General features: G+C 39.5%; 1 protein-coding gene across 13 annotated transcripts in view; it reads right to left on the bottom strand.

The window, feature by feature from the left end:
* Positions 1-22897, bottom strand: part of LOC127644589 (muscleblind-like protein 1) — an 89425-nt gene that overhangs the window by 53644 nt on the left and 12884 nt on the right. For 8 of the 13 annotated variants that reach the window (XM_052127819.1, XM_052127825.1, XM_052127826.1 and 5 more), the window contains exons 1-2: positions 14929-15165; positions 4819-5467 (exon numbers count right to left, since the gene is read on the bottom strand). In XM_052127819.1, the coding sequence (XP_051983779.1) occupies positions 4819-4992 (174 nt within the window). In that variant the 5' untranslated portion in view covers positions 4993-5467; positions 14929-15165. The other 5 variants (XM_052127824.1, XM_052127822.1, XM_052127823.1 and 2 more) reach the window with 3 other exon arrangements.

Genomic DNA, 22897 nt, shown 5'->3' with positions numbered 1-22897 from the left:
GACTAAAAGCCAAAAACTCTTTAAGGTCTTTAAAGGTACACTAAGAAATAGTGTTTCTAAAAACAATAGTACAGTTGACAAACAAGAGGCAAACTAGCCAAAAATAACTCACTTTATCTTGGCAAATCCCCATTTTTTCCAATGTGGGAAAAATAAATTAGTGACAAATACAACTGTAAATCAGTTATTTACAGAATGTCTTTGGTAACTAAAAAATTTCCTTTTATGTAATGCTGCATTCTAGCTGAGAGGTGTCAGTATAAAGACCAAACCCATGATTGTATCAGTCACAGAAAGAGTCAGAAACGACGACCCAAGTGCAGGAATGAGGCAAAATAAATATTTTATCAAATTAAACAATGCAAACAGGGGAAACAAACTCTCACAAGGGAGAAAAACTGAAGAGCAAAACAAACTTTTTCATTTTTATTTTATTTTATGTCCAATTCCAAATGCGCTCTATGTCCTAGTGGTGGCGTAGTGACTCAGTCAAAGTGGCGGAGGATGAATCTCAGTTGCCTCCACGTCTGAGACAGTTAATCTGCGCATTTTATCACGTGGCTTGTTGAGCACATTACTGCGGAGACTTCACGCTATTCTCTGTGGCATAAACGCACAACTCACCACGTGCCCCACCGAGAGCGAGAACCACATTATAGCAACCACAAAGAGGTTACCCCATGTGACTCTACCCTCCCTACCAACCAAATTGGCCCAGTTGCTTAGGAGACCTGGCTGAAATCACTCAGAACGCCCTGGATTCGAACTCACGACTCCAGGGGTGGAAGTCAGCATCTTTACTCACTGAGCTACCCAGGCCCCCAGCAAAAAAAAAACTTTTAAACTGAAAGAAAAAATGACAAACTGGACTAGAAGCTGAGCAAACAAAACACTAACTGTTCTACATGAGAAACAAAATGATCCAACAAACACAAGAGGAAAAGGAGCACAAAATATGCAGGTAGAGCACATGAGGAACAGGTGAAGACAATAAACATAACAAGGAATAGACTGGGGTGAGGCCAGCGGAAACAAGGTTGGAAAAGCACATGGCCAAAAAAATTAATTTGACACAGCTATGCGCTCATACACAGTACAAACTCACTGTATAATACTGTTTCAAAGACAGGAAACAGACAAAGACAACAAGACAGAAAGAGTGGGATCATGACAGTACCCCTCTGCCCCCTCAACGGATGCCTCTTGGCATCCACACCAGACCAGTTCGACGGACTGGACCAGGGAGCAGGCAGAGGACCAGGCGGGTAGAAAACAGTTCGAGGATGGGGTGGGTGGAGGAAACCAGAAGGATGGTTTATTCCAGGTTGTAGTAGGACCAGAGACATAGGGCAGACCAGGGGAACAGGGTGACTCCAGAGGAGAACCCAGAGACTGGGATGGACCAGAAGGTCAGGGTGGAGCCAGAAGAGAAACCAGAGGCCTAGATGGACCGAGAGGCCAGGGTGGAGCCGGAGGAGAACCCGGAGAACAAGGGAAGGTCTGAGCAACTGGATTTGAACCGGATTATCTTCGACCACTGGGAAGATGGGGTTCAGTGGCAGCTGCTGGGCAGAGGTCAGAGGAGTTAGTGGAGAACTCTGGGCAGTGGGTGAAGTCAGTGTCAGCACAAGACAGGTTAGACTGGGCAGAGACCCCGAAGGGCCGGACAGACTGGGCAGGTGCCCCAGAAGGCTGGACAGACTGGGCAGGTGCCGGCCAGGGGGATGGACAGACTGGGCAGGTGCCAGCCAGAGGGGACTGGGCAGACAGTTTGTTGGCAGCCGCAGGGAGCTGGGCTGACCTGTCGTAAGTGGCCTCTGGGCAGAGGGTGAGGTCCAAGGCGGCTGCAGGGTTCAGGACAGTTTGAGTTGCAGCTGCAGGAAACTGGACTGACTGACCAGTGGCCGCTGAGTAGTAGTCTGTCTGGTTAGCAATTTCTGGATAGGGGTCAGTCTGGGTGGTGAACAAAGGGAACTCGATGTGGTCAGACTTAGCGGTGGCCACTGGTGACTGGAAAGACTGGGCAACCGCTGCTGGCGAGGTGTTTACAGTGGGTGGCCGCCGCTGGCAACTGGGTAGGCCCATCAACGGCCACAAGTGAAGGGACATCAGTGGTCACCCAGGGGACAGCAGCAGGCTCGAACCCCTCCAAGGGTGCTGAAGTGGACACAGACCCCTTGTGGCAGGCTGCAGCAGACCCAGATGCATTAACACCTCTCCTCTTCTTCCTTCTCTTGTGGATGGAATGCTGGATGGTCAGCAGCAGGTTCCTCTGCCTCCAGGTGGTCAGCAGCATCCTTTGATGAGGGAGTATAGTTGACGTCGGGCTGGGACGAAGGAAGAAAGTTCTTTGAGGCACAGGCTGAGATGAACTCATCCCACTTCATGGTCAACTTGATGGTAGTGGCAAGAATTCCCCCATCACCCGTCTCTAGGACACAAGACCTGATGGGCTCATTCAGACCAGCCCTAAAGATATGCATTAGGCTGGCCTGATTGTGACCCAGACCTGAGAACAGCACCAAAAACTCCAACACATACCCCTCACCAACTTGTCCTCCGGAAAAATTAAAAGCTTCCTGGTCTGCCTGGTGAACAAAAAGTGAACAAAAAGAAAAAAACATTTCTGCTGGGTCCATGTTGGTCAGATCGTTATGTCACGGAAAGTGTCAAGAACGAGGACCCAATTACAGGAATGAGGCAAAATATTATTAGATAAACCATACAAACAGGGAAAACAAACTCTCACAAGGCATAAAAACTGAAAAGCAAAATGATAAACTGGACTGGAGGCTGAACAAACAAAACACAATAGGAAAGGGAGCTCAATATATACTGTACAGGTAGAGCACATGAGGAACAGGTGAAGACAATAAACAAAAGAAGGACTAGACTAGGGGTGAGGACAGAGGGAACGAGGGGGCGGAGTTGGGAGAGCACATGAAAAATTTAAACATTTGGCTCAGCCATGTGCTCATACACAGTACAAACTCACAAAGATGAGAAACAGACAAAGACAACAGGACAGACAGAGCGGGATCATGACAATATCGGCCAGTGAAACATAAACAAATATTACTTACATGCAATTACTGACATAATTGCTGTATTGCTATGAGTTATATTTTATGATACACAAGTAAATTACACCTATAAGTGCAATTCCCAAATAAAACTGTGTTGAAAAGTGCATTCGATTAGCTGAAAATTTTCTACACCTCTTGGAATGCTCATATTAGTACAAAGAGTAACTAGGAAGAAGGTATTTACAGTAAAAAGTGAAATGGTGTCATTTGAAGGTAAAAGACTAGCCTGTTCATAAGGGTAGCCTATATAATATAGAAAGTAACCTAGCATCTTTTAATGCTTTTAAAAGTACTATTTGACTAGTAAAATGAGCAAACTTCAGTGATAATTAAGAATTGAACAACTTGGAATATTTGCATTGAAAGCAAACATCTTTAACAAACAAAACATTGCAATGGCCTTGTGTTTAGCGCATGTGCTCTAACAGTTCTCATGTGAGTAAAGCAAGTTCAAGTCTGTCTTCAGTGTAGACAGAATTAAACCGAATTTTAGACACACTGGTCTAACACTGCATTTTGTCTCGGTCTCTTCACATCTGCGATCAGTGAATAAACTTGAAAGCAAGAAAACAATTGTTTACCACAACGCCATATGATGATAACTGTCTAAACCAGGGGTTTTCAAAGTCAAAGAGAGTGGGCTTCCCTTGTGACACAACGATGCTGTCTAACACTTGCTCCTTCATATCCTGTGCCATGCCAGAGGTGTGCTGACCCTCTGTGTTGTCAGAGAGTTGAATAAAATCAAGATTAGAAGTCGCTGTGTCCAAGAAGTCTACCATCAAGGAACACTTATCTTTGGCTGCCGGTAGAATTAATGTCTCTCCGATGTTATGTGAGTTGCCCGCCTTGGCAATACGCAGCGCAACGTGATATGAAGCTTCAGTGGCCATTACATTTAATTTGACAAATTCTACGACAACTTTTTTCTGACTTTGAAAGGCTTCAAGTTTTCTTTGGAAACACTCATGAGGTTTTCCCGCTACCTCAGCATGCTGGACGTCTGCAGAGTTTAGCAGGTTGCATGATGTAATTAGCTAAAATCTCCTGACAATTGACACATAAAGATCATGGTGCATCAACTAATCCTGTCAGATCCAGCTAAACTTAAATACTGCTCATCATATCATCATCTTTTAGGGCATCTGTATTTTTTCTTCTCCCATCAGGCCCCCTCTAATCCCAGGCCTAGGACAGCTGCCCACCCTGCCCTCACTGTAGGTAGTTACGCCACTGGTACATATAACTGTTTACGATTGGCTGATACATCTGTGCATTACTAATTAAAACGTTTCAAAACCTTATGGGCTGCCTACCAAGACAACATTTTTGGGTATCATATGCATGTTTCAACATCCAATTTGAATGTTTCAAAAAATTGTGAGCTAGCTACCTAGACAGCAATTTTGGGCATGATAAAAGTGTTTTGAATTTGAACATTTTCAAATGTTTCAAAACCTAGTGAGCTGCCTACTTAGCATTTTTGACTACATACTGTACATATATTCATATGTATGATTGGTGATGCCCAAAAATGCTATCTACTGTAGTAAGCCAGCTGGGTCAACAGATTTAATGGCTGATGAACTATCACCTAAAGTCATAAATGCTTTGAATATTGTTTTTTCTGTTAAAGCTCTTAGATTCAAGTTTATTTCTTTTGTCCACTTAAATCACAAGTTATGCTTTGATTGCACACATATCAGTGTAAAACCGGAAATGTGTTTCTTACCTTGAGTGAGTCAAAGCAAGCGATGACTCGCCCGTTCTCCACCTGGCAGCTCTTGGCGGGATGCGCAAACTTGCACTCGGCATCAGAGCGTGAGCACGTTCCTCTCTGAAACTCTCGACACACCTCCAACGTCAGCCATTTTGTGTCCCGCATGTGAGCAACATTCATCGCCATGTCAACAGCAAGGTCAGCACGCTTTAGCGGTAAGCAATCTTCAGTTCCTTACAATCCCAAAGTGGCTTGGGTGTGCTTGTGTTTGCGTGTGTGTGTGTTTGTCTAGTCAGTCAAAAGCCGACTTCCAGTTTGTCCTTGTATTTATGCTTCCCTCTTGCTTTATATCATTAAGCTCCTCTTTCCTTAGGGATGCACACCAGTCCAAACCAAAAAGATGAGAAAACTTTGCTCTCAGGAAAAAAGACTGCAGAAACTAATCCAAAAGCAAAATCCTGAAATGTGATTCAAAAGTGCACACTTCAGCGGTCTGTTTTGTGTATGAGCAAAAGGCCAGGGTTGTCTGGGGTCACCAAGAGGGTTGTGCAGGCTGTCCCTTCACGATGTCGACTGGAAGCAGGCAGGCAGCTAAGGCTGGTACTACAAGCAGGTCCAAGCAGCGGCAAATGCAAGAGAGGGCACGATATTCAGTACCCACCTGCAATAGACAGAAAATACAGCTTAAGAAGTGTATGTGTATGACAATCAGTGTTCAAATCTGATTTTGTTCCAAAAAAAATTCCACTTCTATTAAAAGCTTTACAATCTGTTGTGTCTTAATTCTGGTGGTAAATTATTTCATAACTTTATGCCTTGAATAGAGAATGATGACCGTCCTAATTTAGTTTTTCATATTGTTAGTCTGCGATCGTGACTTGATGCACCCCAGGTTGGGCTTCCACTGTTATTGTTTTGTTATAAAATGTTGATTGTAAAATAGTAATTAGATAATTTCACTGTGGAAGGAACTATGCAAGGGATGTACAGTTAACCATTATCACAAAATAAAATCAAAGTGATCAGAAACTTAGGAAACCCCTCAGAGGACAGGGAGGGTATTTATTTTCTGAAATCGTTTAGCATTCCCTCGCAAAAAGATTTGTGTATTCTTGCATTAGTTTGCGTTCCCTCACAAAAAATGTACCATGGTTTTACTACAGTAATCACATTTGAATCATGGTATTTGTACAGTAGTAAAACCAGTCACCAGAAAATGTACCATGGTTTTACTACAGTAACTATAGTTCATCTATGGTATTTTTAGAAAAACAAAACGTAGAATGGTTTTACTGGTTTTATTGTTTTATTACTATGGTTTCACTATGAATATCATGGTAAAAATATGATAAGTTTAGTAAAACCATGGTTAACCCTTTAAAAAATTAGCCATGGTTTTACAAACAAGGTATTAGTAGTAAAACCAAAATAACCACAATATTAACCATGGCTACTACAGTTATGATTAATACAATACTATAGCACAGGCATGGTTACTATATGGATACTACAGTATTATTGTGATAAAACCAAGGTGAATTATATCCAAATCAGAAATACTACAGTTATGGTTACTAAAATATTACTATAGTAAAACCATGGTTCATTTATTGCATAGGAAACCCAAATTAAATGTGAGTGAATGCAAAACTATTTAAAAAAAATTATTCAGGTAATTAGGGTAATTAGTGGAAATGATTTTGACAATTATTATACCAATTATTTTATCAGGTGAAAAGAAGGACACTAGAGTAATATGAGTGATGTGAAACTGCAGAATCATGCGGTTAACAAATGAGAATGAAGCAATCTAGAGAGCAGTGTCGTAAGGCCATTTAACTCTGCAAAACAAAGACATAATATAGATGACATAAACCATCATCATCCAACTGTCTCTTTCTAAATCCCCCTCTTTCTGTTAAGATCTGATATTGGCTCTGTCCCAGTTTGCGCATTTCTACTATACAGTAAATATTTTAGGGTTGGCATTGTGCATTCTTCCTCTAATGCGGATGCAATACAGTGCCAAAATACTGAATCAGCAACACAAAACATAAAGTGTGAACAGTGTAGTTTGATTCCCGAACAATTACGAAATTACAGCACGAAACATACAGCGCAACCAGTGTAGTCTGATTCACAAATAAACCACACTTACAAGCAAGTTCTTTTGAATCTACACTGCAAAACATAGAGCGTTTCCTCGCGAATTAATGAGTCTTATCAGCCAGTTCTTTTTTAGTGAATAAAAAACTTACTGAACAACAAGTCATTCATGTCCAACTTGAAATGCATCAAGAATTGATACTGTGCTTTGCGTACTGTTCTTAACCTCTTACACTGAGCTTCTAACCCACTCAGAGGCTAAGATATTCAATGAAACAATGAGGGTGGTGCTTGAACTGAAAATTAGACTGAATGTCTATGGACAAGTAAAAATTTTAGGGCTAAAATGCATTAGAGCGCCACCTACATTTCAGATCTGTATATTGTGATGGAATGTGATAGAGAATTTTTTTTTTTAATAAAGCTTTCTGCCACCTAGTGGAATAAGAGACATTTTCAAAGTGAGATTGAGTGAACAAAACAAGAATTACAGGTTTACAAATGTTTATTTTATTATTATTATTTTTTATATATTCTGTTTATTATAAGATTATAAAACACTAAAACTTAGTTTTTTTTTTTTTTTGGACAATTAGTCCACAGTATGTGTGAATGGTGAGCATTTAAATTTGAGTGTGAAAAATTGCAGGCGGCAGCCCAAAAATGCGCCAGAGTTTAAGGGGTTAAGGTCTGTGATTCTTAAATCAGAGTAATTACTGGATGGTTTTTGATAAGGCAATGTGTAGTTAAAGATACAAATTATGAGTTTTGCTGTAATTAGAGTTATTTAATAAAAAACATTTATAAAATCATACTATTTAGTGAGAAAAGAATGCAAATTGTGACACAGGTCATCATCCTATAATTTTGTCTCACTTCCTCTCCGTCTCACTCTTTTTCTCACTCATTCTCTAGACTCTCACCAGCTGCATAAATCCCTCACACCCCTACAAATGCCAGAAATGCACTGCCAGTCCATTCAAATAAAACTTTGTCAGACACATTCCTGGACAAACACACACATCTCCTTCTCACTAGCACACACACACACACAAAGCAGCCATTCAAAATTTTAACAGTTTCAGTCCAGTAAAAAAAGTGACATACCATTTAATAAAACAAAAGGGACAAAGAGAGAAAGGTGGCAAGTGAACGACAAGGTCATTTTCTCTTTATCTGAAATATTACACTACCCAAGGTGAGCCAATCATAGCAAGAGATGGAGCAATGTTACCATGCCAGTTAAGAGCAGCAGTCTAATTTTACAGAGATGAAAAAACTAAAAAAACTAAAAAATAATTATAATACAGAAACAAGCCCAAACTAGTTTGCTAGGCCTGGTTTGCTGGTTTTAGAGGGTTTTTGGGCACTTTTCCGCAGGAATTGAACCAGACGCACAGAGAAACCACAAAGAACACCCCACAAACCACAAAGCATCCCATAAAAAATGTCTAGAGTTCTGGCAAACTAGCCGCAAACATGCCACAAATTTGAGAATCATCGGATCATTGGAGAATTTACAACAAGATTCTGGTAAATTTGCCATGAACTTTCCATATTTATAAAGGCATCCACTCTTACAAAAATTGAAAGTTCATGGCATTTTCAAACAAAAATGAGCTTTGCGGCAAATTTTCCATTGTTGCCAAAGGTTTGCTGTGGGTTCACCACTACCGTTACTTACCGGTGAAGAGCTACAAACTTCTAGCAAACATTTGTGGTGAATCACATGCTAATTTGCATGTGAAAATAATGAGTAGCAAATTTGCGGCAAGTTTGTGGCTAGTTTGGCAGAACTCCACCCAGATCATTCAAGAAAACCATAACAATACTAAATACATTAGCAATGTGCTAAAAACACTAAACAACATAGCAAAGCACTGGCAACAATCCACAACACCCTAGCACCACTTGTACTATTTTCAGAAAACAAAAAAATCTAGTCTAGAATAATGTTTTTCCAGTAGTAGCTGCATCCCAAATTTCATACTTCTGAACTATTCTAGGCCATTTTGAAGAGTACTGCGAGCACCCGGATGATGTACAGGAAGTCTTCAACCAAAATAATGGTGTGGTAAATGTTGGACACACACAATGCACACAGCGCTCGTGGCTTGCCCTGTGCAGCGGAAGGGGTGGAGTTACCTGGCCACGAAACAGTTTTAATTAATGGTGATTGTGGCAACTTGCAAAACGTCTGTGAAGACAGCAACGTGCAAATGTGAGATGAATGCTTTACAATCACCCCTCTTGGACTGTTGGACTGAGCTTGGCTAAAACGCCAAAGTTAGCAGCTAGCTTTACACATTGCATGCCACTGAAATGTCACTTCCATAAGATGAAAACAGTGAATGCTTCCATGTAGTAAGAAACTGTGAATGTGTTAAATTTGAGACCATACTACGCAAAGTGCACAATGTACAGTGTGTCATGAGGGACATACTGTAGCTAGTAACAATAATTGTTCTAACTATTTTGGTGAATCCTTATTATGCTGCATTTCATAAGGGCACTAGTATGGTACCTTGCTTAAGTACACTATAAAATACCAAAATGAAATCAAACTAAAATACTAACCACATAAACACCAAAGATTTCCCCACACAAAGGGTTTTAACACTGGTCCCAACACACAGAAATGCACAAAAACTCACAAATCCTTGTATTTATGGACAACGTATCTTAATCCAAGTAATTTCAGAGTGTAGGTAAACGCAAAACTTGGAACAGTGGACACTCAAAACTGCAAAAAGCTTTTGGATAACATTAATCAGTGAGCCTTGTAGTGTGACTCCATAATGCATTAAACAGGATTATGCCTGTGTTATCTGTCTTTACTGAGAAAAAGAATAATCACCGTGACAGTTACATATAATTCATGCTCAGACTCTGATCTTTTGTTAAGATCTTCATCTTCACTCTATCTTAATGACGGCATTCCTTTCATCTTTTTATTGATTTTTTTTTCATTAAATTATTTGGCTATTATTTCATGACAATCTCTTGCGGTGCAACAACAGAATTCTTAGAAGTAGCTGCAAGGTCAAAGAAGGAGAGAAAATAAGAACGATAGTGAGAGTGAGTGAGCGAGAGAGTATGATCTGGAAGTATGCCAATCAAAACCCATTAAAAAGTCACAATTTTTTCCACTGGGAGAAGAACTGGATGTTATGATCTCTTTTAAGAAATGGAAACTTATTAAATGATTCACATAAATTAGATATTTTGCCAACATTCATTTTCTTGTTGCAGTGTAATGTATGGTTTTATTTACTTGAGAAACAACTGATAGAACGTATGATTTCCAGTTGCGCTTGTAATTCATCACCAGCGACAACAGGATTATTAAAGGACTGTTTTACAGACATAATCTTGGACTGCAAATTATTTTTAAATGGCAGAATTATAATTAAAGTCTATCGGACTGAATTTAGTCTGTTTCTAGGAAACTACAGAAAACAAACTACGCCTTCAGAGTTCTTTGACCCTTAAAATATGCCATGTATTAATATTGGAGCAGCAGTATTTAAGCCTTTAAAGTAAATCAAATGTGTAAACAGGCTAGCAACAACACAACCGAAGAGAAACTGCTACCGTTTAAGGTTGTAAAAGTGTTTTAAAGTGCATTTAGCCTATCATTTATGACTTTTATCAAGCAGTCTTAAAAAATAAAGGTTTCAAATAGTACCATGAGGGTTATACAGCCTGATATCATATAGAAGAACCTTTTTAAAGGAATAGTTCACCCAAAAATGAACATTCTCTCATCATTTACTCACCCCCATGCCATCCCAGATGTGTATGATTTTATTTCATCTGCTGAACTCAAGTGAAGATTTTTAGATGAAATTCTCAGCTCTTTTGGTCCATACAATGCAAGTGAATGGGTGTCATAAGTTTGAAGCTCCAAAAATCACATAAGTCAGCATAAAAGTAATCCATAAGATGCCAGTGGTTAAATCAATGTCTTCAGAAGAAATATGATAGGTGTGGGTGAGAAACAGATCACTTTCACATTCTTCTTGTTGGGTTATGGATATGCATTACAGTGTTGGATGTAATGCATTACAAAGCAATGAATTACTTTAATTAATTAACTTTTTTATTGAAAAAAGTAAAGTAAGGGATTACTCTTATTTTTTCAGTAATTTAATTACAATTATTTCTGATGTAATTGCGTTAAATACTGTATAGACTATAGAACAATTGTATATAAAACAACAGTGAATATAAAATCGAAATTTATCATGTAATGTTAAAATGTATGTTTTCTATTTTCCAGTTCATTAATAATTTATTTGATTTGAAATGATTTGTTTGAAACAAATAAAAGAACAATTTAATGTCTATCCTTATATTTTTCATCTGGTTGAGGCTGATTAGGGTTTTAGAATGTAATTATTAATAAGTAATGCAATTAGAGTAATTAGTACAGTAATCTAATTACACTTTAGAAGATGTAATTAAAAGTTAGTAATGAATTACTTTTTTGGAGTAACTTACCCAACACTGACCCTCATTGGACAGGGAGAAGAATTTCTAGCAAAAAAAGACTAATTTATATTAAATATTGATCCGTTTCTCACACACATCTATCATATAACTTCTGAAGATATGGATTAAAACACTGGAGTCGCATTGATTAATTTTAAGATGCCTTTATGTGCTTTTTGGAGCAGAAACATTTTGGAACCCATTCACTTGTGGACCTACAGAGCTGATATATTCTTCTGAAAATCATAATTTGTGTTCTGCAGAAGAAAGAAAGTCAAACACATCTGGGATGGCATGAGGGTGAGTAAATAATGATTGAAATGTCATTTTTGGATGAACTATTTCTTTAAGTACCACAAAGAACATGTTATTCTCTAGATCTTTAGGAAACTATGAAATACTGCTTAATAGAACCCAGACACCAATACATTGATCTGAAGAACGCAGCTGATTTGGCACTTTCCTGCACTTTTATTAGTCATTCTACGTGGGTTTTTAAATAACAGTTATTACATTTTTACTGTACAACTGGTCCCCCCAATATTGACCATATTCTTGAGAGTAGACCATCTTTATGATGTCACTATGTAATTCACAACTAATGGAATCAAAATACTTCTGATTTGGAATCAGTCAACATGTGAAAATTCTACAGTAGAATTCCAATTATAACTGCTCTGCTTCGACTGAACCCATCAGTTGTTTTCCCAGCATACCACATGAATGACCAACTATAGGTCTAGTGCTTGATCACAAAAGTGTGAGCAGGAGAGATGGTTATCTGGTTTGACTCAGATGTGTGTAGGTGATGATTGCCATGTTGGAAAGGGTTGAAAATAGTATCATCTCCATGGTTACACAGTACAAAGCTTCAAGCAAAAGCTCTTCTACCCAGTAACTCAGAAACATGCATGGCTTATGAACCCACAAACGTTGTATGCAGAGCTGTCCGGATCGGAAAGTTTAAAGGTCATGCAATGTGTAGAATTTAGCAATACTGTAGAACTATTAATAAAACAATTATATTGATCAATGCATTTATTTGGTACGGTAAGAAGCACTTTTTAGAATTTCTTTTTACTCTCTGTTCCTAAGCAGCTTAACAGACAATCAAGGAAAATAAAAAACAGTGCAGTAAAAACCCACCACTGAGCAAGCCAAAGGCAACAGTGGCAAGGAAAAACTTGCTAAGATGTAATAAAGATGAGGAAGAAACCTTGGGAGGAACCAACACCCTGCAACAAGATTTTTTGAACATTAAACATGATGGATGATATAAAATGCTTTCCCTTTATTTGGACAACTAACAAATAAGGTCTATTTAGGGTCTCTTTTTAAAAAATATATTCATGGGGCTTATATACATTTCCGCTATAGCCTATACAGAATACATTGTGTTCTACGAAGCCTTCCATATGACAAATGCAAGAACATCTTGCTCTAAGATTAGGCCGTGATCAAACATATTTCATTAGTGACATTGAAGACAGCAGGTATCGCTCGCAAGCAAAACACATATGCAAACACATCCTTTGACAAAAAAAAAAACACTAGGATGAGAAGAAGACAGAAATGTGGATGTCAAGTAAGGTAATGAGATAAAAATAGAAGTTTGAGGTTAAAAGCGTTAGCACCGTGTTTGAAATACTGGCATGAAAACGTGATCACAAGGACATATGAGGTAGTGCAAACCACCAGATGTGCTATTACAATACTTTATGCTAGCATTTGGGATTATATGCAACTGTTAATTTACAGGAATAATGTTTTTCATCATTGTCACAACCCATGATGGGGAATAGCTGTTTGCAACTATTGGAATAATCCACCGAATTTTCGTCAACACAACACCGTTAGAAACTAAAATTAGGAAACTTCCTGCAAGGTATATTGTTTATTCTAGGAGAATTCTGTTCCAAGAAAGATTTAGAGCTAGTGTGAACAGAAACAAATCAGAAGTGAATTAATAAACCTATGATCAACTGGCTGTTTACATGTAATCGAATAATCCACCTAATGTCCGTCTACACATAAAATGTCTCCAAACTAACGATAGTAAAACTTTGTTAATAATATCATTTATTCTATGTAAATCTGGTACCAAAAAGATTTAAACTAATGTGAACAGAAATAAATTAGAAGTGAATTAATTAATGTGCAATCAATCAGCTGTTTATATATAACATCCACCTAATATTTATTTACACAAACATGTCTCCAAATAAAGTTATACAACCTAGTTCAAATAACATTGTTTATTCTAGGATAATTTGGTTCAAAGAAGGATTTAGAGCTAGTGTGAACAGAAAACAATCAGAAGTGAATTACAGAATTAAAGTGAAGTGAATCAAAGCATGCTTCCCTATAAAAGCTTCCATGTGCTTATTTTCTCAACAGATTTTTCACTTTCACTTTTTAACCCACTGGAGCACGCCATCGACAAAACCCGAAGACTTTGCGTCAGACCAACCCAACAGACCACTTCAGTTTATTTTTCTTTTCCAAGAAAAATGGTTTCTTCAAACAACAGAAAACACCACCAACTGACAGTTTTTATCTACAACATGCTGATCTGGTAAAACAATAACCCATAAGTTCCCTAAAACTCTGCATAAACTGTTCCTAAACAATGTTCTCTTACATGCTTCCATTTCAGAGCAGGAAACACAGAACGCAGTCCACCGCGAGCAGCCGACAAGTAAACCTGCGAGAGCTTGGATCCATATGTATGAGCGTGTTGGCTGTTTACTTACATGACTGCACAGAAGAGTGACGCACTCCAACAGAAGTGAAAACCTGCGTCAACATCTCTCTCTCTCCCTCTCTCTCTTTTTCTCTATGTCTCTCTCGCAGACAGCTACGGTCTCTCACACACGCCCCTGCGCAGTCCCAGGGTGCCTGACTGGGTCCTACTGCTCTGAAATCTAGCACGAGCCATATTAGGAAACTGCAGTTAAACATGTCACACATAATTTAAATGCACGAGGGCGGGAGTGGGTCTCTTACGACACTGAGAGATATGCAAAAACGCTCCATGCTCACACTGGTACGAGGATAAAACAAACAGACGGGAAGTGAGACTGAGAAGGGGCTTAAAAAAGGAGAAGTGCTCTTGGGTTCAACATTTAACCAGTCGCACTGTGCCACTTTCTAAAGTAGCTGGTTTGGAGGGGAAGTACCTGTGCAAGGTCATTTCCTGCCAAATACACACATGCACAGATGTAATTGCATATGCACATGCAAGGACTCAACTTTTCAGAACAACAAAAAAAGAGCCATGCTGAGGTGCCCCGTTGTGCTGTTTGCGATCACCTAGACATAACAAACTGCAGTTAACCACAAAAGCACCCTATAAAGTCAAACACAGCCCACACACACTGAACTCCCCCCTCCCGACCCACAAACACACACAGTAAGCATACAAGTGGTGGTGCATTGCTTCAAGCTCACTAGAAAAATAACCGTTTCTGTAAGAAGAGAAAATAGAGAGGCAGAGAGACAGAAAAGAAAAGAAGTTCTTACCTCTCACATAATGATTAATACTGAGTCCACTTCAGTGTGTGTATGTGTGTGATCATGGGCGGCAGGCCGTGACAGCAGAGCCTAAGGCACCGGGTGGACCATTCTCAAAAGGAGGAGAAAGAGAGAAGAGAGACAGACAGAGAAAGCACCTAGCTTATTGCGAGATTGGCTTCTGGTTGCACCACTGTGTGTGAACTCTATGCGTGTGTGTGTGCGAGCTGAGAGCCTGCAAAGAGAGTGCGAGCAGCAACAGCAGCACTGCGCAGAGCACAGAACTCAACCACCAATGACATGCACTGGTGCCGCCCACCAGCACAACCAGGAAGTGCTGCTACTGCTGCTTTGAGTTCCTCACTGTAGAGAGAGAGGGAAAGAAGGGGAGGGGAGAAAAGGAAGGAAATGGAGGTGAAGAAAAAGAAAACGAGTGTGCCAGTGAGATTACATCTTGCTTTTCCCATGAGCATGTTGGCTTTCAACACCAGACTGCAGTTGGACAGACACACGTAGCCGGGTGTTTTAGTACATCTGGTGCACTGTGCAGCGTTATCTGCCTCTAGAAATGCTGGATTTGGTCTTTAATCGACTCTAAATCATCGCACTATCTGGGTTACAGCCATTTCAGCTGGGAAATATATCATCGCTGTGTGTCTGAATAACATATTTACTCCATAATCCATTTACGAAAACCGCAGGAGCATAGCAAGCATTACACCTGGGGCGGGACTTTAAAAAGTTTGCACTTTTTGTGCGGGTTACTTTTTGAATACCCCATGAAATCGTTTGACGAACGCAGCTTTCTTTCTTGTATTGACGCCTTTCGATTGTAAACAGAAGTTTTTGGTGGGACGTATATTTTACAGCCTGGTCTCATGAAAATTGCATGACCGTAGCAACATGTTTGCAAAATGAAATGACATGCCTTATTACACGTTAGACTGCAGTATCCCAGTGAAATGTCCAGTGGGCGACAAAGGCAAGTGAAATGCTGTTGTAATCAGACAAGGTTTTTAAGGTGAATAGAATTGACAGAATTGTTTTAAGATTTATGCTGTCAGTTCACAGTTGTGTGAAATGCTCAAGTGTGTTCTGGAGCTGTTTGTGTAACTCTGTGTTGTGTGTATCATCAGGAGAGCTGCTGTACTGCACTCACTGCTGGGTTCTTTAGCTGCAGTCCAAACCTAAAGGGTTGTGGGTCTAAGGAGTGCAATAGTGCCTACCCACTTTTTCAGCCATCTTGGTTTCTGGAAGTATTTTTTCCATTAATTTTTTTCATATGGTTTAAAAAATATATTTTTTAAAGAGTTCCATGGCAAGAACCAAAAAAAAAAACCAGTTCCAAGGTGAATCACAACTTTTCAAACTTTAATTTGAAGCTAGTATTTGAAAACTGGCCAAAAAGACAAAGAAACAACTGTGGGGTGAATTAATTTAACATTACTTTAACATTCAACTTTTATTCACTAACCACCTACAACTGTCTTTGTCATTCTTTTCAGCACAAACCCACCTCCTTTCTATTTAAATTAAAGGAATAGGAAAATTACAATTCTCTCATCATTTACTCACCCACATACCATCCCAGATTTTCTTATTTTATTCAGAACAAATGAAGATTTTAAGAATATTTCAGCTCTGTAGGTCCATGCAATGCAAGTGAATGAGTACCAAAATGTTGATGCTCCAAAAAGCACATTAAGGCAATAAGGCATCTTAAAAATAATCCATACAACATGTCTTCAGAAGTGAGATGAGAGTTGTGGGGGAGAAACAGAACAATATTTAAGTTATTTTGTCTAGAAAAAATCCCTGCCCAGTAGGAGGTGATATGCGTGAAGAATGTGAATTACCAAATCACAAGAAGAAGAATGTGAAAGTTAGTGGAGATTGACTGAGCAAGGCAGAGAATTTATATTTAAATATATTTTATATTTAGCTTCAAAATGTTGACACCTATTCATATGCATTGTATGGACCAAAAAAGCTAAGAAATAAATTATTTACTTTCAAGTGGACATTTCAATGGGACAAATTTTATAGATTAAAAACAAATATTGCTAGCCGCAATTTACATCGCAATTACAAGATTAAATCAGGTGGTAAAATGTTTTTTTTTAATTTAAAAAATATACTTTTGTGTACATTTATAATCGATCACATCGGCAGTAATTCATCATATAACAATCAAATGATGGAGAAGAGCGTTATAACCTGGCATGTATCCAGATCCATAGTGTAGTCAAGTGCACTTTCGGCATCACTAAAAATATGATTAAGGTGTCTGGATAAGGTAGTCTGTGATGATGTACAGTCCTGCCAAAGTGTGTCAGATAACAGTGGTCTGCTGCATACTTCGATACATCAATTGGAATTGCGCATGCAAAGTTCGTTCAATAGCGTTTTTGTAGAAGCATTTGTGCCATTGCTTGATCTGCATAATTCCTTTAATGCATCTGCCGCTAATCTGGTGCAGACAGCGCATGCAAATAACTGGCCATTTTACTCTGCACAATTAATTCTTAGTGAACTCCCTTCTGTGAACTTAACATATTTAATTAGGTAATGAACAACAATCCCATTGAGCATTGCGAATGATGCAATCAAATATAAAAAACTATGGGAAAATAGTTGTCAATTGTTTGAATAGAAACAATATGTTTTAAGTTTATTGCCAAATATTCAGACATATACAAATATATAAGCAGTTTGAGAATAAAGCGAGACTGAATTGGCTGTGCATCATGGTATTGGGCAATTGCTGCAGAGATTGTGACTTGCTTTTTTCCACGATTATTGGTGGACCCTTTCTCTTTAGGATAATGGGTAGTGTTGCAATTCAACATGAATTCTGCTATTTTAAACATGATTTTTTTAAATTAAATTGAAATAACGTGGACCGATAGCTACAACAGAAGCACAAGTCGTCGCCTTAACAACCTTGGATCTCACAGCAGATCCGTCTTCAAAGCTTTATACAGTGAGTTATCGTTAAAAATCAATTTGCCTATTGAAAAAAGATGGGTGTCAAAAAAGAGCCAGTCAAACACACACATAAACAGCTCTGGTTAACATTTGTACTACCCAACTGACACTAAACACATCTTGAACTTCCATCGCCCACATAAGCACCACAGCTCAAAATGTCTGAGAACATGTGCTAATCTCTTAGCCATGGCTCATCACACCAGTCTTTGTTATAAGATTGGTGGATTTTGTTACTGTGATAGTAATACATGAATAAAGAAGACAATAATACACCTACTGTGCCTTAGTATCTACTGTACTGTTATTTCAGTTTTATGTTTGTACCTTATATGCAAATATGAGTAACAAGCTAGATAGCAGCAATGCTAGTGTTGTTGGTGGCTGCCAGGGCATTACTATTGTGTTCTGATTGGTTTTTAATGTGTTGCTATGTGGATGCTATGGTGTTCTGGGTGGTTGCTAGGTGGTTGCTTACTTGCCCAAGTCAAATGAGCCCACCCCCATGTCTCTATGATATTCTGGCCCCAAGACATAGCTCCGACCCCTTTCTCATTCTAGGTGTATGGAATGTCTCATCGCCTTAACGCTTGCCATGCAAAAAATGTCTGATTGCTTAGAAAAGTAATAGCACACCTCTCCAGCATGGTTCCATACCACAAAGGGTGCTGGACAAGTTATGCATACTGAAAAATACCTAACCTCCCATATGAGCAATAGTAACAAGAGATCAAGCTCTTCTGAAATGGCTGTTTAAAAATCTGGTTATATCCAAATTAATTACCAACCAATGCAAATGTAGATATGTTCCTATTAATTTAAGATATTAGCATGAACTACATTATGGCAGGTATCAGGTTGGAGTCTCTCCCAGTACACTTTGGTGGTCATTGCTGTGGCAATAAGTATATGATAATTTATGCAGCTGACACTGAAGTCCAAGGCAACAATCCAACACTGGTTTATATTAACAAACAGACATACATAGACACACACACACACTTTCTCTTCATTTCACTCTGACTACTTCTTTCCCCAATTCTTAAACTGACCTATTCATTCAGATATTACACATGAGAAAAATATGTCATTGCTTTCCAGTAATTCCTGTCCTTTTCCTTACCGCTTTTTTGCTCCCTCTTTTCTGAAAGGTTGTTTTGGTAATAAGAGTGACAATAGTTGTTAAAATACAGTAAAGTTTAGTCAAAAAGCAACTTTCCACTGAAATGAGTCTCTCTCTCTCTCTCTCTCGCTCCCTCTTTATGCAGTACATGTATGACAAATGGAAATCTATTAGTAGACCGTTAAAATGGCTGACCACTCTTAAAATGGGGGGAAAGTTTAGCTCCCTTGTAGTTTTACATTTGTAGTTTTCAATTAATTAATATTAATAACATTTTACTTTTTTAAAATTTAATAAAGATAATAATAAGATAAGAAAATAATAATGTAATAATATTTAAAGATTTTTTATTACATTTATTCATAAGCGCTGTAAGCGATGTTAGCCTTTCTGAAACTTCCATCAGACTTAGCCAATGATTTAGACACACCCCCCCTTTAAAACCCCCACTCTCCAAAGAGACTTTTATACATCCACAGAGCAGAAAAGCAGCAGTGGATCAGAATTTGCATTTAACCTGTATGTGTCAGAGTTCAGCCACATATTGATTGTATTTTGTTGTCTTTGTGGCTGAGCTCTGACATTCTTGTTTAAGTGTCTTGTCTAGTCTTTGTGAGAGTGCATGACTCAATCCTTTGATGCGGTCATGCATTCTCTTGTCTTGTTGGTTATTGGCATGAGCGCATGCTGCAAGAATGACATAAGAGCAATGCACTCATGGCAATAACTAGTGCTGCACAATTAATCATTAATCAGCCTGTGCGATTATATGACGGCAAATGCTACATTTTTATTAAATAAATAAGTACATGTGTGGATGTGACAGCCCATTCTCTCTGAGAGCTGTTTGCCCATTTTCTACACCGCTATTAAAAAGATGACAAGTCAGTCTCAGTTTAGGGAGTGGCATGTGTGGTCACGTGAGTTTCCGGTGTGCAGCGTGGAAATCAGGTGAAGATGGTGGCCAGAAAAAATAACACCGAAACATAGATCATAGCTTGGCGATATATCTTTATTTCATCAATGATTAAAGTTAATATAATACGGAGGCATGCATGTAAATAAGCAAAAACTCCAAAACTGTCATTCTCTTTGCGGTCAGAGCTGCTTCAACCATTTGCGGAAAATACCCAATCTGAGCGGGAGTCGAGACCGGGAGAGATTTAAAGTTCCGCCGGCTGATACGCACTCTTAACACGGAGACGTTCGTCTCTCACCCCCACTGTCTGCAGCTTAAGTGTCTGATAGAAACACAGATCACAGCTTTGCTATATATATTTATTTTATCCTTAATTAAAGTTCATATAATACGGGAGCATGCCATGTAAATAAACACAAACTCCAAAACTGTCATTCTCGGTGCGGTCAGAGCCGCTTCAACCAGTCGCAGAAGAGACACAATCTGAGCGGGAGTCGAGACCGGGAGAGATTTAAAGTTCCGCCGGCTGATGCACACTCTAACACGAGACGCTCGTCTCTCACCCCTGTTGTCTGCAGCTTGCAACGTGTTGCATCATTGATGAGATCATCTTGATAAGATCAATCTTATGTGAAAAATAACAAAAATTTCAACAACAATAAAATGTGTGTGTGTGTGTGTGTGATATATGTATATATATATATATATATATATATATATATATATATATATATATATATATATATATATATATATATATATATATATATATATATATACACACACACAACAACAACAACAACAGTTTTAGTGGTTTGATTGAGTGAACCACACTTTTATATCCAGTTTCCTTATGGAGTTTATACAAAGTACATGTTACATCCTGCTAAAATGTCCCTGTTTGTTTGGACAATCTTATTTTCGTGAAAATGTGTATATTTATTGTTCTATTTTATTTAGGTGTAATATTGAGAAAAAACAAGTTTGCAGTAATGCAAAGATATTAATTTAGTAAAAATATGTTAATTTGAAAACACTGCATTTATAGTTGTTGTTGTTGCTAGTTTGTATGTTTGAGTTGAAAAATACACATTTCAGCATCATCAGTTATCTATTTGTGCATTTTCCTTGATAACCAAGCAAGTTGACTCATGTTACCATTTGTTTATTATATCGCAATAGCATGTCATATTGCGATTATTGAGGTTAATATTGTGAAATATTAACCTCAATAATCGCAATATGACATTTTTCCCAAATTGTGCAGCCCTACCAATAACCAACAAGAAAAGAGAATGAATGAAAGCGTCAATAGGACGAGCCTTGGTTGCCAGTTTATATGTGGCCGAAATGCAGCACAAATGTCCCATCTTTTGCGAATCCAAGGTGTGCTCAGTGGCTCCAGTTAGGCTTCCTAAGCAAAAAATTGGCCCGGTTACTATGTAGGGTTGGTAGAGTCACGTTGGGTTAACCACCTCGAGGTCTCTATAATGTGGTTCTCGCTCTCGGTGGGGCAAGAGGTGAGTTGTGCCTGGATGCTGCAGAGAATAGCGTGAGCCTCCACGTGCGCTATGTCTCCGCGGTAACGCACTCAACATGCCGTGTGATAAGATTGTGCAGATTGACTGTCTCAGAAGTGGAGGCAACTGAGATTTGTGCTTCACCACCCGGTTTGAGGCAAGTCACTACGCCACCACGAGGGCCTAGAACGCATTGGGCATAACAAATTGGGGAGAAAAGGGGGAAAAAAACATTTCCCATCTTTTGTGTCATTTGGCATGAGCTTATGTTGCTGTTGTCTCTGGCGATATGCACTAGTGATTTCTCTCCCATACATTCTCCCCATGTGCATCATCTCATCCCAAGAGGGGCTTCCCCAGATGGACCTCACCATCCCATCCTCTATAAGCCCAATCCCAGTCCTTTTATGACCTGTAAACAGAGGAGGAGGAGGAAGAATGGGTCAGCTGCTGTACCCCTGGAGACGGCCGCAGGTTCCCACTGCTGACTGCCAGGAGGCAGCAGCCTTTCTCACTGCAGCTTCCCTTGTCACTGCCAAGGCCCACGGCCACAGATACTGTTTCCCTGTCGCTGCAGTGCTCACGGCTATGGAGGCTGTTCCCCTGTTTCTGCCAGTGCTAATGGCTATAGAGGCCATTCCCCTGTCACAGCCAGTACCCATGGCCACAGAGGTAATTCCCCTGGGAGAGCCAAGGCCCACAGCCACGGATGCTGTTTCCCTGTTGCTGCCAGTACTCAAGGCCACAGAAGTCATTTCCTGGTCTGATTTTGCTGCCATCCTGGAGCCGTCTGTCCTCACTACCATCGTGGAGTCGCCTGTCCAGTTCCCTGAGACTGCCGATTAAGCCTGTCCAGTTCCCTATGGCTATCGTTGAGTCTATCAAGTTCCCTGAGTCTGTCCAGTTCCCTGAGACTGTTGATAAGCCTGTCCAGTTCTTTGGGCTGTCGACAAATCTGTCCAGTTCCCCGAGCCTGTCCAGTTCCCTGGGACTGTCGATAAGCCTGTCCTGTTCCCTGTGGCCATTCCTGACCACTCCCCAGTAAGAAACCTCCTCCCAGGCCACCTCACCCTGCTCCATGTCTGGAGTCACTTCCATGGCCACCTGAAACCGCTCCATGCCTGGAGCCACCCCCATGGCTACCTGACCTCACTCCATGCCTGGAGATGCTTCCATGACCACCTGACATTGCTCCATGCCGGGAGTCAACCCCATGGCCACCTGACCCTGCTTTGTGTCTCTTCGTGCCCTCCTATTCCTATTTTTTGTCTGTTCTGTGTTTGTGCCTGTTCTGTTGATCTTGTGTCATGTTTGGTGTTTTCCTTGGGATGCTAAAAGGTGTCCCAAAGGGGGAGGGGGGGGGGGTGTTAGGCATTTTGTTGTCTTTGTAGCTGAGCTCTTATATTCTTGTTTAGTGTCTTGTCTTGT

This window comes from Xyrauchen texanus, chromosome 6, assembly GCF_025860055.1.
Source record: "Xyrauchen texanus isolate HMW12.3.18 chromosome 6, RBS_HiC_50CHRs, whole genome shotgun sequence".
In the NCBI taxonomy this organism is placed as follows: domain Eukaryota; kingdom Metazoa; phylum Chordata; class Actinopteri; order Cypriniformes; family Catostomidae; genus Xyrauchen; species Xyrauchen texanus.
This window is presented reverse-complemented; position numbering and strand designations above follow the sequence as displayed.